The sequence below is a fragment of the Aspergillus glaucus genome (assembly GCF_001890805.1).
Source record: "Aspergillus glaucus CBS 516.65 unplaced genomic scaffold ASPGLscaffold_21, whole genome shotgun sequence".
NCBI classification, from domain to species: domain Eukaryota; kingdom Fungi; phylum Ascomycota; class Eurotiomycetes; order Eurotiales; family Aspergillaceae; genus Aspergillus; species Aspergillus glaucus.
The window spans coordinates 59,092-76,810 of NW_019170473.1; the positions used below are offsets into that span (position 1 = coordinate 59,092).

Here is a 17,719-nt window from a genome sequence, read left to right on the forward strand (position 1 = left end):
AATACAAGTAGACGAGTCAAGCTGAGCCGCGGAGGTGACGATGAGTGTCCGCTAACTATAGCTCCACCGAGGATTGGCAGGCAGAGACTAATATACGGTTGGGTATGAATATACCTCTTCTGCTCTTTCGACACTCTTAAAGATTGATGAATAGTTGTTAAAGAGTTACTATGATAACTGCGATCAATTCATTTATATTTAATGTCTATCCCCAGCGTCATCAACGCCGCTCAATGCTCCTAGTTTTCCTCCCTATGTATATCCAAAAGAACAAGTACATATCCATTTAAACATGCGAAAACAATGCCGACTATACACCATCCAATGCCAATGATAACGGTACAAAGGGTATCAACAAATCCAGATTCCAGAATACAGGCCCATTAGAAAGAGAAGTCATATACAACGATGCCGCAGAAAATCAGATTCATAAGAAACAACAATGAATGAATGCCGTCAAGACGTAGTTCGCCGATTCCCAGACCTCTTCCCCTCCGAAGGCGACGTAGGCTCCTCATCAACAAACCTCACACTCGTACCCATTGCACTCCCCCGAACATTCCGTCGTCTATTCGAAGCACTCTTCGCAGCCATGCCCTCGGCCCGAAGCATTCGGCCAGCGAACGGCGTGTACAATGGTGTTGCGGGGGTCGTTGAAGCTTGCGCCAGGACTCTTGCCCGCGCAGCACGTTTAGATGGCGAAGTCATGTAGTTGGGTGTCGCTAATGGACTGGCAGAGGGGCCGGGACCGAGATCAGGACCCTGGGACTGCGTGGCGAACTCGCTCATCTTAAACGGTGTTTCGACGGGATACCATGGGTCAAAGAGCGAGCGACCAGATCGAGGGCCTGTTGTGCCGTCGAAGCTTCGTCCGGGTCTACCGGGTGTCACGAGAGGGGCGAAAGAATCGCGTTCCTCGAGTTTGGTGCGTGTTTTGTCGATCCAGTGACGGAACATGCCTCTTCCATGCTTTCTAGTATTTCGCTCGCGCAGTGAGTCAGCTGTTTCGGACGAGCTATTGATTTGGAATATGCGGAGACTAAGTTTGCGAAGAGAAGCGTTGGCCTGACCGAGAATGTGCACACGGTACATTCCAGCGGCCTGTAGTTCCAGATCGCGATTCTCGAGATAAAGCTCGGTCCAGCGCATCAGTTGACCATACGCAGCTTGACGGGCATAGTGCATTTCGGCTTCGTGACAATCTTGAACACGCTTCGAGGCCTGGTCATGCCATAGACCGAACAACCCGGATGCAATACTCAAGGATTTGTTTCTATGGAACTCAAATGCTTGCCGCTCCAGATCAGCCACCTGGCCAGCCCACGACTGCCAGTTGTTCAGAGCACGTGTAGCTATTTTCATCTTCATTTTCCTTCGGAACCAGGCATATGACTCCTGACGCCGTCGTTTCGCCGACTGCACCGTAGCAGTATGCCAATGTTTGATTGTCTTGGTCGCTAAGAAATAGAAGCGAGCGTCTTTTGATCGTGCCTCCAGCCTCGCGACATTCTGCTGTTTAGATCGCCATGCAACGAGGGATTCTTGCTGAAGTCGTGGCGCATAGAACTCAAACGCAGCATATTCCCGTTGTCGCTGGAGTGCAAGCCGATCGCGCCAAGTATTGAATTTCGACCGAAGCAGTTCCTCGCTGCGGTAGTCTTCGTGGATATCTGCATGATGGAGCAGCCGAGAGTACGTCCCGCGAATACTGGCAACAAAGGTTGAGAATGTGTCGCGTTTGATTCGTTGGTCTCGAATTCGCTGCATGAGGCTGAACCGCTCTGCCAGGATCCACTTGTACATCGTTTCCATCTTCAAGCGTTCGTCAATTCGTGCACTGAGGGCCTGGCAGCGGAGTTGGTCGTTCCATTCTGTCCATGAGTTTCGCATAATCCTTTGCCTGTCCATTTCTCTCGCCTGCTTACCCATATGAGCACGTTGTACCCATTGCGCAAACGCAGACCGAAGAACCCGTTTGTCGACCATATCAGAAACACGGTAAGCAGCTGGAGCGAGGCAGGCTTGGATTTTCCACTCGCCAAACGTTTCCGTCAGAAGCTTGTGCCGCTGCATGGATACTGCTTCCTGCTCTGCACCAGCAATAGCCCTGGATTTTTGAGTCAATGTCTGCCATGCTGATCCAATGGCTAACCGTCGGTTTCGGATTTCGATCTCGTGGTTTCGTTCCCTGTTCGTACGGAAACTTCGCAACCAACATAACAAGGAACGTCTCTTGAGGCGATATTCGTACCATTGTGGCGCGCGTCGGTCGCAAAAGCCCCAGAACCATTGCCAGTAGACCCCATTCTTTAGGTCTTTGTCATGGCGAACCGCGGCAGTCATCTCATTCTCCTTAATCTGCTGGTTCCGTTTCCGCCACGTGCTGAATGGCTTGCGCATTGCAAACCGCTGAGCCTTTAGTTCGTTGACGGCAGTGATTTCCCTCCAGGCTTTGAAATATTTGATACTGAGAATACGTCTGCGCGCAGCAGACGTTCGGGCGACCTCCTCGGAAGTCACTTGCGCCCAGTGAGTGAAGGCCTTGGTGACCAGGAACAAGTCACGCGCACGCCCAGCGCGCTGCTCAAGGTGCTCGTAGAATCGCTCCGTGCGAACCGCCTGTCGCTTATCCTGGATGATACCGCGCCATTGTTCGAAAGCCTGGCGGAGCAGTGTGGACCTGTCACGGTTGACAGCGACAATCTCCATATTGGCACTACCTTGCCGTTTCTGGATAGCCTTCTTCAGCCATTGTGTCAGAAGGCGGCGTTTTATTCCGCGCTCACGATACATATTGAAAGTCGAGGCATCCCGCAGCAGATCCGAAAGGGAGGGTCGATACAGCATCTCAGGAGGGATATCCGGCTTTTCAATCGGTCCGCTTTCGTCGCCATGGAAAGAAATCGATTCGTCGTCACCATCGTCATCATCATCATTATCATCATTATCATCCTCACTCGAACTGCTAGAGCTCAGTGACTTACGCGACCGACGTCGCGACAGCCTCTCAGAACGATCCTTGTGCACGGCAGATTTGGCCTGCGCTCCGACACTGACTTGAGTTTCATCACCAGCATTATCTCGGTTCGGTTTTAACGAATCGAACCGACTTATCAATCGACGCCCAACATCCAGAAATTGTGCAATCAATTGGGTCCGGTCCGGCGAGTCGTGCTGTCTGGCGTTCGCGATAGGACGTTTCGGCGACGGTCTGGGCGTGGGTTCGGGAAACTCTGGCTTTCCAACCTCCAGTCGCGACAACGACGAGCGCGAGCTAGGGCGATTCGCGATACTCCGTTGCGTAGGATCATCGCCAATATCATACATCGAGTTAAACGATGCCCGTCTCCGTCGCGCCGGCTGCGTCGTGTCCTCATCCCTTTGAGGGTAATCCCCATGGTTATAATCCACAGTCACAGTCCCGCTATGACCACCATAAACAGAACTCTGATTGTAGTATTCATTCGTCTCGGTCTCGTCGCCCAGTTCAATCACTATCCCCATGTGCTGCAACAGATTCTCGAATTTGTCAAACAATGTATCCCCCTTGATGCCCTTGCTGCCCATCTTGAACAGGAAGTGTAGGCAGACATGGCCTGGGTCAGCGTCCACGGCATGTTCGTCAATGATCTCGTCGTACGCCGTGAATAAGGCCCGGAATGGCGTTTGATGGGCTTCGGGCTTGCCCTCGGCGCGGGTGATGATCTGATAGAGTAGGCCGACATCTGCAGGCACCCGCTGTTAGCCACGATTAATTAGAACCACAGGGATTGAGCGCACCTTCGTCCGAGAGAGACGGGGTTTCATAGGACAGAGCTCTACGCTGACGGGGATTCGGAGGCATCGAAAAATCCGCGACCTAAGGCGCGTCCTTCGCAAATGTGTCATAGAGGCGGGAAACGAAATCATTCATTGCGCGGCGAGCAGGAAGTCCTCCAAACCAAATTGAAAAGAGTTGAGTATCGCAGCGGCTAGAGACTCCGCATGCGATGTTCCAAATGCCAATTGTCTGTCGAAGCAATCACTGCATTTGTTTGTTTTGGCGCGACCGGAATGCGGGAGGGTCACGTGACATAGGTTGCTGAGGTAATCCTCTGACGTGGATCGGAAATAGCTGTGGTTTCTCACTATACACTATGCTCATGTCGCAACGATGACCTCCCGGACAAGACCTATTGATAAGTTCGCTAAGGCTACGGCCAAGTGCTCTGTTGAGGTGAGTGAGAACTGGTATACATATGGTTGTCGATGCTAATTCTGTCCAGGCGGCGGCATATGGCAAGTGCATTCTTGCCGACTATACCTCCGTGCACAAGGACATGTGTGCCAAAGAGTTCTTGAAGCTGAAGGACTGTTATTTGGTATGAAATACTATTCCCTGACCAAGTGAGAGTACTGGCTAACTGGTCTGCAGGCAGCGTCGAAAAAGAGCTGAGAGCTGGCAAGGGCTGTATATATTGAGCTACGAATTTATCATCATATGCTACGCTGCGAGGGAAACAGTAATAGAAGTCAATAACACGTAAATTTTTATCTAGTCTTTAGACATGGAGTATCCGAATATATAACAAACATAAACTTTACAGCTTCAGCAGTCTCAACAAAAATGTGGCTTTCTGCACCTCCTGCTCCTCCTGCAAGATCATGCCCTCCTCATCAGCACTGAGTGCCTTACCCTCCGCAGACGCGTGCTTCTCCAGTGGCCGGCGCACAGCCTTGACGATGGCCTGGGACTGGCTCTCGAAAGCCTTGTCAATGCCGACTTGGTCAGGGTCCGAGAGAACAGCATATTCCATTTTCACGTCATCAGTAGGGACCAGACCGGCCTTCTTACGGAGACGCTGGAGACGATTGATGATCTCACGACCCAGTCCTTGCTCCGCGAGTTCTGGGTACAGGTTGGCGTCGAGGATGGTCAGAACATCAGCGTCCGCGTTCGGCTCCAAGCCCTGAGATGTAGCATCCTCCTTGACACCCCGCTTAACCACAAGGTCACCCTCCACGAGCTCAATGCCATCAACGAGGATCTTCTTCTCGTTCTGGAAACGCTTCACGTCGTCGCTAGTGAGCGAAGGCAGCGCCTTCTTCACCTTCTGGGCGTCCTTCTTCAACTTCTTACCCAGGGTGGGCCAGTCGGCAGTCACACTGTACTGGACGTTGTACTTCTCCTCGTCAGACGACAAAACAAGGCTCTGGACGTTCAGCTCCTCGAGGACGTAGGGCTCCAAGGACTTCACATCATCAATGTACTGCTGGTCTTGATGGATGACAACCAGGGTCTTCAAAGGCGACTTGAGACCGATGGACCGGCGCTCACGAGACATACGACCCATCTCAATCACCTTCTGCATCCGTGCCACCCGTCTTTCAACAACTTCGTCGAAGAGCTCCTCCCTAACCTCGGGGAAAGGAAGGAAGTGAACGCTCCGGTCGTCTTCACCGCGAAGAGATTCAGGGATGTGAGGGAGGAGTTTCTGGTAGATGGTGTCGGCGATGAAGGGCGTGAACGGGGCAAGGCCTCGGACCAAAGTGAAGAGAACCTCAAAGAGGGTGTGCAAGGCGTGCAGGGTGTCTTCAACGCCATTCTCACCCTTTAAACGCTTCCGGTTGAAACGAATGTACCAATTGGTGGTGTTGTCAATCAATTCAAGCAACCGGGGGACGACCGTGTACAGACGGTAGCCTGCCATTTCCTCGTTGACAAACTTGAGAAGACTTTGGCAACTTGCCAGGATCCAGCGATCCATGACATTGATGTTCGTTGCTCCTGCCTTGGGGTCGAAAACATAGTCGATGCCCTCAGCCTTCTTGATAAGAGCAACCTGACCCTCAAAGAACTTGTAACTGTTCCACAAAGGAAGCATGACCTTGGCGACAATCTCCTTGACGCCGGATTCCTTGAACCGGAGAGGTTCAGCACGGACAACAGGAGAGTTAATCATATACAATCGAAGAGAGTCCGAACCGTAACGCTTCATGATCAGGTTAGGGTCGGGATAGTTCTTCAATCTCTTCGACATCTTCTTGCCGTCTTCAGCGAGGACAATTCCGTTCACGACACAGTTCTTGAACGGGAGTTTACCGAACAAATGAGTTCCCAGGACGGTCAAGGTATAGAACCAACCACGGGTCTGGTCCAAACCTTCCGCGATGAAATCACCAGGGAAACCCTTCTCAAACTGCTCCTTGTTTTCGAATGGGTAGTGCTGAGACGCATACGGCATGCTTCCAGACTCAAACCAGCAGTCAAAGACCTCGCTCACACGGCGAAGATCACCCTTTCCTTGCTTGCTGGGGATGGTGATGTTGTCCACCTTGTCACGGTGAAGGTCGGTCAACTCTCCTTCGTACCCACTGAGCTCCTTGAGCTCCTCAGCACTGCCGATGGCAACAACCTCTTTGAAGTCCTCGCTGACCCACAACGGGAGAGGAGTACCCCAGAATCGGTTCCGGGAAATGTTCCAGTCTCGAGCATTCTGGATCCAACTGGAGAATCGGCGGTCCTTGACAAATGAGGGCACCCAGTGGGATTCCTCGATGCCATTCAGCATGTCAGGGATGATAGGGGGGATCTTGACGAACCAAGAGGGCACGGCTCGGTAGATCAGAGGAGTGTCGGAGCGCCAGCAGAAGGGGTAACTGTGAGTAATCTGGCTATCGACAATCAGTCGGCCGGCTGCCTTGAGGTGCTTGATGATGTTCTTGTCAGCAGCCTTGACATGTTGGCCAACGAAGTCCCGGACCTCGGAGGTGTAGCAACCCTGTTCGTCGACAGGGTTTGGTGGGACCCGGTTTTCATCAATAACGCCCGACTTAAGGGCAACATTGTAATCTTCTTCACCGAATGCAGGAGACTGGTGGACGATACCGGTACCATCAGCAGCAGTGACGTATTCGGCATTCAAGACGCGGAATCCATGATCCTTGAATTCCTCCCAGAAGTAGTCGAAGAGCGGCTCATACTTCCAGTCCTTCATGTCAGCTCCCTTGAAACGGTCGACAATCTTGAACTTGGCCTTCTTGGGGTCTTTGTAGAGAGTGCGGAGCAGGGTCTCGAGTAGAATGTAGTGCTTCCCGGAAGCCTCGTCAAGGATCTTGATGTATTCGAAGTTGGGGTTCACAGCGAGACCAGTGTTGGAGGGCAAAGTCCACGGAGTTGTAGTCCAGGCAACCAGGCAGGTTTTGGGGTCGTTGCGGAGAGGGAATGTAACAACCACGGCAGGGTCCTGAACGTCCTTGTAGTTTTGTTGAGCTTCGAAGTTGCTCAGCGGGGTGTTGAGTGCGGTCGAGTAAGGCATGACACGGAAGCCCCGGTAGACCAGGTTCTTGTCAAAAAGCTGCTTGAAAACCCACCACACGGATTCCATGAAGCCGGTGTTCATGGTCTTAACTCACACAAAGATCTCAAAGTCAGCCTCTCCCCCCTCTCTCATCGCTTTCGCACGAACGTACCTTGTAGTCATTGTCAAAATCAATCCAACGACCGAGTCTCTCGATCGTCTCACGCCACTCAGAGGCATATCTCATGACAATGGCCCTGCACTCCTCGTTGTACTTCTCAATCCCAAGCTTCTCGACAGCCTCCAATCCCGACATGCCCAGCTTCTTGTCGATTTCGTACTCAATCGGCACGCCGTGGGTATCCCAACCGAATCGCCGCTCGACATAGTGACCCTTCATCGACCAGTACCGGGGGATAATATCCTTGATGGTCGAGGCCAGCAAGTGACCGTAGTGAGGAAGACCCGTTGCGAATGGGGGGCCATCGTAGAAGGTGTAGGGTTTGCGGCCTTTGGAGAGCTCAACCTGCCTGCGGAAGGCGTTGATTTCTCTCCACCGCTGGAGGACAATCTCCTCCTCAGCCGGAAAATCAACAGACATGGCGAATGTGTTGGGGAATTCGAGGCTGTCGTGGGTGGTTTTCCGAGGGGCTGCCGCGGGGTTCAAAAGATAAAAAAGTGGCTGATGACTCACCCCCGCCTTGGATTGCACCGCCTTCCGTTTTGGGAGAAGATCTATACAACTTCGTGTCGAGAGAGTAAAAGATGAAGAATAATTCAAAAAACAATACTGGTATAAATGTTACTATATGCTCTGTATGGTATGAGTTATAGCTTATATACCTGCGTGGTACAGAAAAGATCCGAGTATGCAGTCATAGCCCTAATGAGTCAAATACATTTGTTACATATCAAACCCGTCAGTATCAGAATAAGAGTCATCCAGTTCCCCCTTCAGCATCCTATCATAGAACGGAAAGAGGTCTCTTTGCTCCTGTGTAATGCTTGCCATGGTATGTTTGTATTTATTGCTTTTCAAGCCAAGGTTGCCATGGCCAGTCGATCTACTCGTCAAAGGTATACTGACGGTTCACGGCGATGTTCCATCTAAGCAATGGGCTAATTGGAGTCCCCGAGAGGTGTCGTTTCTCTTCCTCAATGTTCTCTGCGTTACGAGTGCGTCCAAAAACCAACCATCCCAAGCCGACGATCACAACTTTCGGCTTTCTTTGGTCTCCTTCATATTTGATAAGTATATTCCGTGGGTATAAGTCCTCGTGTATCAAGTTTCTGTTATAGAAGGAGCACTCCGCATCGACGATCTGTTTCAAAATTCTCTGGCGTTCTTCTTTCGGTGCGCGAGGGTCTAAGTCATCCATTGGCATGCCATGAATCCGTTCGATTAGAATCAAGCGAACAACGCGGAAACGCCTGCCAACTCTGAATTTCAAAGTAAAAGACCCATAGTACCTAGGAATAACCGAGCCTTGCAAGTCTGGTAGACGCGTGTAAGCCACAGTCTCATAAGTATACCCATGATCCGCATTGGCAAACGGAGCTTGGCTGAAATCACCATAGAGTGGATCGGAAATCTTCGCGACCAAATCGCAGTCAGTTGGAAGATTGAGGGATCGAGGGCTCTTCACAGCCCTAGCCACAAACAGCTGATTTGCTTTGTACTCGCCCACATGCAGTTCCTCGATCAATTTGATATCAACCATGTCGGGCCCATCGGAGCCAGGGAGCGGTGGGTTCCGGAGGCATAGCTCGAGAGGAGATAAGAGCTCTTCCCATTTTCCATCGCGGCCTTTTTTTTTTTTTTTTTTTTTTTCGGCACGTGCCCGAATGTTAGATTCGCTTTTCGGTGGTGGTGGAGTCGGACAGTGTGAACGGATGGTCAATGCATCTCCAACCCGGTATTGGTGGGATACATTGCAATCTTTGCTCATGGTTCAACCAAAAGTAGGGCATAAAGAACGTGACTATTGTCAAGAAATTGTTGGTCTCTGGAGTAGGTGATGGGAAGTGACATATTCTGGATCATATCTATGTCATTGGTTGTATAAAGTTGTCTGGAGAGCGATTGCCGGCGACACGCGGTCTATAATATGATAAATATATGGGCTTCAACGGACGGTTACATGACGTTAAATACTTGTAGGCAGTGTTCCGGCAATCGGGGGCTGGGGTATCCACCTGCGTCTTCTGTACCCTAATCTGACACCGATCTCTATCTTCTAGGGACCATGACAACAGCGATTTCAACGTACAATCATCCATCTATTCTATACATCTATTCATCATCGCCCTCCTCTTCGTCATCGTCGTCTTCATCCTCAGCCTCAGACACTTCCTGTCCGAGATCCTTGAGACGTTTCTAACAAAATCGTAAGCCAAACTGCCACAGCATACATAGCATGAAAAAGGAGAACTCACCTTATCTTGCTCCCTCTTCGCCTCCAAATCGCCAAACACAATCAGGAGATCTTCAAGTTCTGATTGCGCAGCCTTGCGCGCGTCTTCCTTCTCCTTTGCCTCCGACTTGGCCTTGTCCAGCTCAGACTGCGAGGAGTTACTGGCCTCTTCTGCCTCCTTTACCTGGGAGTTTGCTTTTTCAAGCTGTGCCCGTAGATCCTTGAGTTCTTGGACGTTCTTCTTTGCGTCTGCGTCTGCGTCTTCTCCCATCTGTTCTGCCTCCTTGAGTTGCGACTTCGCCTTGTCGAACTCTGAGCGTAGACTCTCGAATTCCTTAGCAGTCTTCTCAGCGTCGGCGTCGGCCGTGCCTCCTTTCTGCTCGGCCTCCTTTATCTGGGTCTTTGCCTTATCCAGCTCAGCCCGTAGATCCCGGAGTTCCTTGGCGGTATTCTTTGCATCGGAGCCTCCCTTCTGTTCTGCCTCCGTTATCTGGGTGTTCGCCTTGTTAAGCTCTGTGCGTAGGTTCTCGAGTTCTTTGGCGGCCTTCTTTGCATCGGCATTTGCTGAGCCTCCCTTCTTCTCTGCGTTCTTTATCTGGGATTTTGCTTTGTCAAGCTCTGCGCGTAGGTCCTTGAGTTCTTTAGCGTTCTTCTTTGCATCCGCGTCTGCAGATTCGCTCTTCTGTGAGGCTTCTTCAGCTTGCTTCTTCGCGTTGGCTTCTGTCTCCTCAGCCTTGCGCTCTGCTTCCTCAGCACGCTTCTCTAGTGCAGACAGTTTGGTGGAATATTCGTCGTGGATGGCTTTGGTATCATTCGTAGATTTATCCTTGGCCTTGTCAAGGTTGGTTTGTAATGAGTCGATCGTAGCTTTCTGGTCTGCGACTCCCTTATCGTGCTGCTTCTTGAGTGCTTCCATGTGTGATTGAAGGTCCTGGATTGCTTTGTCCTTGTCGGCGAGACCAGTAGCATGCTGCTCTTTGACTTGGCCAGCGTCAGACTCCAGTTTTTCGATGGTACCTCTCAAGTCAGCAACCTCGCCTGCATGTTGCTCCTGGGCACTAACGAGGTCGGACTCCAGAGACCGAATCGTCTTTTGTAAGTTAGCAACTTGACCAGCCTGTTCTCTGGCTTGGGAAAGATCAGCCCCCAAGGACTGGATCGTCTTCTGCAACCGGTCCACTTCACCGGCCTGTTGTTCCCGGGATTGCGAAAGACCAGATTCCAGGGACTGGATGATCTTTTGCAAACGAGCCGATTCACTAGTCTGCTGTTCTTTGGATCTTGTAATGTCCGACTCAAGCAGATTGATGGTCTCCTGCAGTTCCGCGATCTCGGCTTCATACTGTTGGCCCCTCTTCTCGCGGTCCGCGGAGGTTTCTTTCAACTGGCTGTCCAGGGCCCGGAGCTGCTCACCGTGCTGCTTGAGGAGCCCGTTCTTCGCCTGGTTATGTTGTTCTTCCAGCCTCCGTAGTTCTTGCTCGTGGTTCCGCTGTAGTGCCTCGTTTATTTGCTTGATCCGAGAAGTCTCCACTGAATTGGAATCCATCGCCTTCATAAGCTCAGATTGTTCTTGCTCGAGCTTCTGTTTGAGGCTGAGTAGGTCTGCTTCCAACTTCTGTACTGCTTGGTTCCGATCTTCCAACTCAGAACGCAGAGAGTCGACCATTTCTCGTGAGATTCCTCTTTGGACGCCGTTTGAGATAACAGAAATCTCCAGACCAGGCTCACGATCGATCGCGCGGAGCAAGCGGCTGAAGTTATCTTTGAGGAAGTCGATAAAGGTCCGGTCAAAGAAGATGTCAGGTAGTCCTCCGTCATGCTGTGTTGCTCCCACAGTTTGTGGCAAGACTTCGAAATCGCGGACCAGCGGTGATTCTCTGAATCTGGTTATCTTGTCGATATACGGGTCTCTTCCCATCTGTTCCATTAACAGTTTATGTAGCGTTTCCCGTGGAATCGGGGAGTCCTTTGAGGAAAATTCGTATATAATACCCAGCAGAATAGTAGAGAGGCCAGGCACAAGGACATTCGAGACACCACGAAGCTTTGTTTCCTGCAGCAGAGTTTGGATGCTGCTACCTTCGCCTAGGAAATCGTTGACCACATCAGGGTCTTCAAAAAGCCAGCCACATAGTAGCATCAGATATCCCACAGATATTCTCTCGTCATCGCCTCGTTGCATGCCCGTAATCAAGTGGCTTACAATAGTCTGTACACAAGTGATAACCTCTTCGCCACTTTCGGCGTCTCCCTCTGTCACTTTCATGGCAATTGACTTAGCCTCAGGATCCTCGAAAATCAAATGGAACATCAAAACGGAAGCCATCCAAGTCTGATATAGATCCGCGTTGCCACGGGACTCTGGTGGAGTAAGCAGGACAGACAAGATGTTAGGAATTTCATCTTGACCGCTGAGGTGTCCATCGATTGCTCGTCGCAGAACGTGCTGTCGGATCCCACTGTGGTTGGCAAAGAAAGCCTTTATACATTCACAAGCGGCAAGACGCGCATCCAACTGCTGAATCGACGCAGGCTCGAGGCTTAACTTGAGCAGAGCTTCAATTACGTTAATTCTCTGGAAGCCATTGACCATGACCTCGCCGTTTGGACTGCGTTCGCTGGTTGGTTCACTTCCCCAGAGAACTTCGACGTCTCCGAACTGTTCTTGCAAACCTGGGTTTCCTCGGATCAAATCGGCACACGTTGCCAATGCCTTGAGAAGTCAGTATCAATCATGGGGAATAAAACATGAAATATTTCGAACCTTGGACGTGATATTGACGGTAAACCGCTGACCGAAAGCCAAATTCAACACTTGTTCCATAACACCATTATGCCAAAATACCATCTGGTTGGCAGGCGTATTGACTCCACCCTTCGTCAAGAATAATTGGATGATAGCTAATGTGCCCCAGATATTCTTGTCGCGATGAGCGAGGATCCACGGAGATGGTCCATCTGGATCTTGTTCCTGGTTGACATCGGCAAGAAGTTTTGCCAGCCTCTTCACGCAGCCTGTTTCCCGGAAATACGACTGATTCGAAATGTTCAGCTTCAAGAGGTTTGCTAACAAGGCCAGACAGTCTTCTACGACTTCCGAACCATGCGTCAGAGCTCCTTCCGCTTCGATCAAGGAGAAGATTGTTTCGAAGGCATTTTCGAAGGCGACCAGTTTCTGAAGTTCTTCGGAGGACGGCGTTAAGGCGATAAGCAAAACTAGGGCTTCTGTAGGCAGAAACATCCATTAGCAACTGTATACAAACGTATCTAGGGGCGTCGCAGCCAGCATACCATTGCGAACAGGTTCGCGCACATCATTCAGAGCGCTAACTAGCCTCGGGATTCCCAGTGGCGCGGTGAATATACATTCCTGAGTTCTTTCGGGTCGTGCGCTCGAGATGAGGGAGATCAACTGAAGGGAATATAGACGGGAGTAGAAATCGTTCGTTTCGAGGAGGTCAAGAAGTGTCGTAATGTTATCTTGTCGCTTTCATCCTGTTAGCCAAACGGATGTCCAATTGTATCCTTGGTAGGTACGTACTTGAGTAAACTCATCGGCGAGCCAAAGGGCTATCTCATCCGACGCTTCGGGCTGGAGCAAGTCAGTACCAAGCTTAACACTCATATATCTCCACTGCGGTAACAGACGCTATTCTCATCTGGAGAAAACAAGTTCAATAAGGTCTCCAAGATCACTTTAACCGTGTCCACATCCTCTTGGTCATTTCGGAGGCTGCTGATCAAAGGTCGAAGCGACTCCGACGCAACAGAAGCCGGGTAGATCTTTGCAAAGCTCCTCAATCCCAGTATCGCAGCTCGCCGGTCCTCGAGTAATGTAACGCTTTGGAGCCTACTGCTCAATGTGTTGATCGTGTCCGTTGCCGTTTGTTTGGCCGGCGCTTGCGATTCGAGTATTCGGAACATCGCAACTGGTAGCTCGTACTTTCATGGTCACCGCCGGCCGCGGGCGTAGCAATTGATGGTCATCGAACCCGTAAAGGGATTTTGTCTGTGGTTATTGTGAAAGGTTGAGGGTATTGGAGCTGGTGGGCTGCTAACACTGTTGTTGTCTTCAACTCCACGCCAAGAGTTCCTCGTCCGGAGCCGCCACGGAAAACCACCAAATCTTATCGCAGAGTCTTCAACAACCTCTCTCTCTCTCTTCACTCCAATACTTTGTGTGAGTGCGCTGTGTTTTGCATCGCGGTGTTCTTCTGATTTCACATATTTTATTCCTTCTTTTCTTATATCCTTACGTTCCCTGTTTCTCTGTGGTCTACGCGACTGGCGCAACGCGGTGAATCGGAATCTGCGGACGGAGACATTCGATTGAAACGACCCATGGCATTTCTCGTCTGAATTCTCAACGTTAAATCCTCTTTCGCATCGACATCATGGGTGTTCCGGCGCTGTTCAGATGGCTCTCCAACAAGTACCCCAAGATCATCTCGTCCGTGATCGAACACCTCCCGTATGAGGTGCACGGAGAAGAGATCCCGGTGGACACGACGGGCCCGAATCCTAATGGAGATGAAATGGACAATTTATATCTGGATATGAATGGTATCGTCCATCCATGTACTCATCCAGAGGGAAAGCCGCCGCCGACCAACGAGCAGGAGATGATGTTGGAGATTTTCAAGTACACTGATCGGGTGGTGAACATGGTTCGCCCAAGGAAGGTTCTGATGATTGCTGTCGGTATGTTATTGCTCGCCAAAAAAACATTGTTTGATATATCGGACTAATTGGCTTCTTAAATAGATGGTGTCGCTCCCCGTGCAAAGATGAACCAGCAGCGTGCTCGTCGATTCCGTTCCGCGCAGGAGGCCAAAGAGGCAGACGAGAAGAAGCAGGAGTTCCAGAAATTGCTCGCGAAGCAGAACGCCAGCAAGGGTGACCATGCGCTTGAGGAAGAAGTCATTAAAAAGACCTGGGATAGTAATGTCATTACGCCCGGTACCCCGTTCATGGATATCCTCGCTGCGGCTCTGCGCTACTGGATTGCCTACAAGTTGAACACGGATCCAGCTTGGGAGAAGGTGTGTATTCCCGATTCCTACAAATACAAATGCAGCACTGACCTTATCAGCTCAAAATCATCATTTCCGATGCTACTGTGCCAGGAGAAGGAGAGCACAAGATTATGGAATTTGTTCGATCTCAACGTTCGGCTCCCGAACATGACCCCAACACTCGCCACGTTATATATGGTCTGGTAAGTTTGACAATGGTCGGTAGTCGTTCAATTGGGGCAGGTACTGATTTCGTATTTTATTAGGACGCGGACTTGATCATGTTGGGCCTTGCTACCCACGAACCTCATTTTCGGGTTTTGCGTGAGGATGTTTTCTTCCAAGAGTCAAAGCCAAGGACCTGCCACCTTTGTGGTCAGCCGGGCCACAAAGCCGAAGAGTGCAGAGGTCAAGCAAAGGAGAAGAACGGCGAATTTGACGAGAAACAAAAGGGTAATTCACTCAAGCCATTCATCTGGCTCAATGTCTCTATTCTTCGGGAATACCTTGCTGCGGAGCTGTATGTCCCTCAACAGCCCTTCCCCTTTGACCTTGAACGAGCATTAGACGACTGGGTTTTCATGTGTTTCTTCGTTGGAAACGATTTCCTTCCGCATCTCCCATCACTAGACATTCGCGAGAATGGAATCGACACGCTCATCGCAATCTGGCGCGATAACATCCCCGCCATGGGCGGCTATCTGACTCAAGATGGTCACGTTGATTTTAGAAAGGCGCAGCTCATCATGCAAGGTCTCGCAAAACAGGAAGACGCCATCTTCCGCCGTCGCCGACAGGCTGACGAGCGAAAGGCTGCAAACGAAAAGAGGCGGAAACAAGAGGCTGAGGAGCGTTCGAGGAAAAAGAGGAGGAGCTCACCTAGTTACGATTCTTCAAGCGCCAACCGGTCTCGAGGGGGTGCAGATGCGGCACCTCCGAATGGCCTGGAACTCATTACCCCTGCGCGAGGAGAGCTGACAAGGGAGGCGAGAGAACTAACACACAACATGGTGGTCAATCGCGGCGCTGTATACAAGGCCAATATGGCCAACAAGAGCGCCGCAGCAGTCCTCAAAAGCAAGCTCATGGGCGGTTCGCAAGAAAGCCCAGCCGAAACTCCCGAAGAGGCTACACCAGAAGAAACTTCCAATGGCGCGGAGCCGACATCTCCATCGGTCCTCGGGAAGAGGAAGGCTGCTGAGGCAGAACAAGGGGCAGGAGCAGAGACCCCGAGCAAACCCGCTGAGCCCAAGGATGATGGACTACCACCCGATACTGTCCGACTATGGGAGCCGGGTTATGCTGATCGCTACTACGAGCAAAAGTTCGATGTCGACCCTGAAGACAAGGCATTCCGTCGCAAAGTCGCTAGAGCATATGCGGAAGGTCTGGCCTGGGTACTGCTGTATTATTTCCAAGGTTGCCCGTCCTGGACTTGGTATTACCCTTACCACTATGCGCCGTTTGCAGCAGACTTTGATGACATCGCCGACATGGAAACATCGTTTGACAAGGGAACGCCCTTTAAGCCGTTTGAACAATTGATGGGAGTTCTCCCAGCGTCCTCCAACCACGCTATCCCGAAAATCTTCCACGACCTCATGAGCGACCCTAACAGTGAGATTATCGACTTTTATCCAGAAGATTTTGCCGTGGATTTGAACGGCAAAAAGTTTGCCTGGCAGGGTGTGGTACTACTGCCATTTATTGACGAAAATCGTTTACTCGCTGCCATGGAGAAGAAATACCCCCTTCTAACCGAGGACGAGAAAATCCGGAACACCATGGGTCATGATGTTCTCCTGTTGTCGGATGGTCATCCCTTGTACCAGGACTTGGTTGCGAACTTCTACTCGAAGAAGCCAGGCCCTGAAAAGTTCAAGCTGAACATGCGTTCCAGTGAGGGATTGGCTGGGAAGGTCGAGCGCAATGGGTCTTATATCCCACACAGTGCTTTGGTCTCGGACTTGGAGCAGTACGGCATGCCGAGTTTGGACCAAGATCGGTCTCTAACGTAAGTTGAACAACATTTTTCTCCGAACCAGAAACCTGTCTAACTTCTTGCTATAGGGTCAACTTTGAAATTCCAAAGTCGACGCACATCCACAAGTCGATGCTCCTCCGGGGCGTTAAGTTCCCACCACCGGCGCTGGACAATGGGGACATCCATGCTGTCAAGTCCAGGGCGCAACACTCAGGCCGTTCGTTTGGCGGCGCGCCATTCCGCGGCGGCGGCGGTCGGGGCGGTCGTATGGATTACGGGTCGTCCCACCGTCCAAACCCATTTGCGGCGCATCTTGACCCCAGCTTTGTACCCCCATCCGCTGGAATGTCATCCATGCCGGCGCCCTCGGGCTGGGCCCCCCCCGTTCCTGGTGCAGGGAACTTTTCTAGAGGACCGCCTCCGCCTCCCCGTGGAGGATCCAACTCTTACTACCCGCCTTACGGCGGAGCACCTCAGCAAGGTTACCCACAGCAGGGGTACGGCCAACATGACCATTACGGCAGACAAAACCAGGGATATGGAAATAGTTATGGCCAGAACGGAAGACAGTCTGGCTACGGCGGTGGCGACTACTACAGAGGAGGCGGAGGTTACCGAGGAGACAGAGGAGGATATCGTGGACCGCCCCGCGGTGGACGCGATCACTATTCTTCTAGGGGCTCCGGTGGTGGTGGTTATGGTCGCTATTGAGGATCTCTTCCATCAACGAAGCCTTTCCAAAGATCGGTATCAAAACCGGGTATGGGTACGGAACGGAGTTAGGCGGTTTATTCCTTACTGAAAGAAAAGAGGGCCATCCTTGGGATAGCTGTTTAGTTTCTTGTTTATGCATGTAATCTTATGGAAATGAATCTGAATCTGGCATCTACATATAGTCTCATTCTCTTTCTATTGTAAAGTAGAACACGTGCCGTTCACGTGCCGTGGCGGGCCGACCATTTGCCGAAGGACGACATCGGAGCGGGCAGTTTTGAGTCACCACGAAGAGAGAAGTCGAAAAGCCTC

At 51.1% G+C, this 17,719-nt stretch overlaps 6 protein-coding genes across 6 annotated transcripts; 2 read left to right on the plus strand and 4 right to left on the minus strand.

Annotated features, from left to right (window-relative positions):
* Window positions 1-177: 177 nt before the first annotated feature.
* ASPGLDRAFT_60560 (Sfi1 family protein) lies at window positions 178-4,048 on the minus strand. The gene is made up of 2 exons (XM_022548443.1): window positions 3,781-4,048; window positions 178-3,725 (listed from the first exon to the last, which is right to left on the minus strand). Exons 1-2 carry the CDS (start codon window positions 3,842-3,844, stop codon window positions 457-459), a joined length of 3,333 nt encoding a protein of 1,110 aa, XP_022397552.1. The 5' UTR covers window positions 3,845-4,048; the 3' UTR covers window positions 178-456.
* Window positions 4,049-4,146: 98 nt separating this feature from the next.
* Window positions 4,147-4,490, plus strand: ASPGLDRAFT_50812 (uncharacterized protein). Its single transcript, XM_022547389.1, has 3 exons — window positions 4,147-4,216; window positions 4,266-4,361; window positions 4,415-4,490. Exons 1-3 carry the CDS (start codon window positions 4,154-4,156, stop codon window positions 4,433-4,435), a joined length of 180 nt encoding a protein of 59 aa, XP_022397553.1. The 5' UTR covers window positions 4,147-4,153; the 3' UTR covers window positions 4,436-4,490.
* Window positions 4,491-4,555: 65 nt separating this feature from the next.
* On the minus strand, window positions 4,556-7,980 carry ASPGLDRAFT_50813 (isoleucine--tRNA ligase ILS1). Its single transcript, XM_022547391.1, has 2 exons — window positions 7,453-7,980; window positions 4,556-7,385 (listed from the first exon to the last, which is right to left on the minus strand). The coding sequence occupies exons 1-2, from the start codon at window positions 7,879-7,881 to the stop codon at window positions 4,581-4,583; spliced, it is 3,234 nt and encodes a 1,077-aa protein (XP_022397554.1). The 5' UTR covers window positions 7,882-7,980; the 3' UTR covers window positions 4,556-4,580.
* A 90-nt stretch (window positions 7,981-8,070) lies between these two features.
* On the minus strand, window positions 8,071-9,208 carry ASPGLDRAFT_1501043 (uncharacterized protein; the record flags this gene model as incomplete). Its single annotated transcript, XM_022542105.1, has 2 exons — window positions 8,071-8,225; window positions 8,284-9,208. A coding segment is annotated over one exon (864 nt), but the record flags the coding sequence as incomplete, so codon positions are not given.
* On the minus strand, window positions 9,121-13,771 carry ASPGLDRAFT_177816 (putative intracellular protein transport protein (UsoA)). Its single transcript, XM_022542913.1, has 6 exons — window positions 13,343-13,771; window positions 13,236-13,286; window positions 12,986-13,181; window positions 12,459-12,919; window positions 9,717-12,407; window positions 9,121-9,657 (listed from the first exon to the last, which is right to left on the minus strand). The coding sequence occupies exons 1-6, from the start codon at window positions 13,616-13,618 to the stop codon at window positions 9,574-9,576; spliced, it is 3,759 nt and encodes a 1,252-aa protein (XP_022397556.1). The 5' UTR covers window positions 13,619-13,771; the 3' UTR covers window positions 9,121-9,573.
* Window positions 13,772-16,751: 2,980 nt separating this feature from the next.
* Window positions 16,752-17,613, plus strand: ASPGLDRAFT_793382 (uncharacterized protein). The gene has a single exon (XM_022550015.1). The coding sequence runs from the start codon at window positions 16,866-16,868 to the stop codon at window positions 17,493-17,495; it is 630 nt and encodes a 209-aa protein (XP_022397557.1). The 5' UTR covers window positions 16,752-16,865; the 3' UTR covers window positions 17,496-17,613.
* Window positions 17,614-17,719: the final 106 nt, after the last annotated feature.

What these genes read in the sequence shown, in the direction of transcription:
- ASPGLDRAFT_60560 (XM_022548443.1), bottom strand. Translation starts at nt 3,844, where the DNA reads ATGCCTCCGAATCCCCGTCAGCGTAGAGCTCTGTCCTATGAAACCCCG. An exon ending in CCCGTCTCTCTCGGACGAAG is followed by an intron (nt 3,726 to 3,780) that starts GTGCGCTCAATC and finishes GGGTGCCTGCAG; the next exon opens with ATGTCGGCCTACTCTATCAG.
- ASPGLDRAFT_50812 (XM_022547389.1), top strand. Translation starts at nt 4,154, where the DNA reads ATGACCTCCCGGACAAGACCTATTGATAAGTTCGCTAAGGCTACGGCC. An exon ending in CGGCCAAGTGCTCTGTTGAG is followed by an intron (nt 4,217 to 4,265) that starts GTGAGTGAGAAC and finishes AATTCTGTCCAG; the next exon opens with GCGGCGGCATATGGCAAGTG. An exon ending in AGCTGAAGGACTGTTATTTG is followed by an intron (nt 4,362 to 4,414) that starts GTATGAAATACT and finishes ACTGGTCTGCAG; the next exon opens with GCAGCGTCGAAAAAGAGCTG.
- ASPGLDRAFT_50813 (XM_022547391.1), bottom strand. Translation starts at nt 7,881, where the DNA reads ATGTCTGTTGATTTTCCGGCTGAGGAGGAGATTGTCCTCCAGCGGTGG. An exon ending in ATTTTGACAATGACTACAAG is followed by an intron (nt 7,386 to 7,452) that starts GTACGTTCGTGC and finishes GTGTGAGTTAAG; the next exon opens with ACCATGAACACCGGCTTCAT.
- ASPGLDRAFT_177816 (XM_022542913.1), bottom strand. Translation starts at nt 13,618, where the DNA reads ATGTTCCGAATACTCGAATCGCAAGCGCCGGCCAAACAAACGGCAACG. An exon ending in TTTCTCCAGATGAGAATAGC is followed by an intron (nt 13,287 to 13,342) that starts GTCTGTTACCGC and finishes GACTTGCTCCAG; the next exon opens with CCCGAAGCGTCGGATGAGAT. An exon ending in GCGCGAACCTGTTCGCAATG is followed by an intron (nt 12,920 to 12,985) that starts GTATGCTGGCTG and finishes TTCTGCCTACAG; the next exon opens with AAGCCCTAGTTTTGCTTATC.
- ASPGLDRAFT_793382 (XM_022550015.1), top strand. Translation starts at nt 16,866, where the DNA reads ATGGGGACATCCATGCTGTCAAGTCCAGGGCGCAACACTCAGGCCGTT.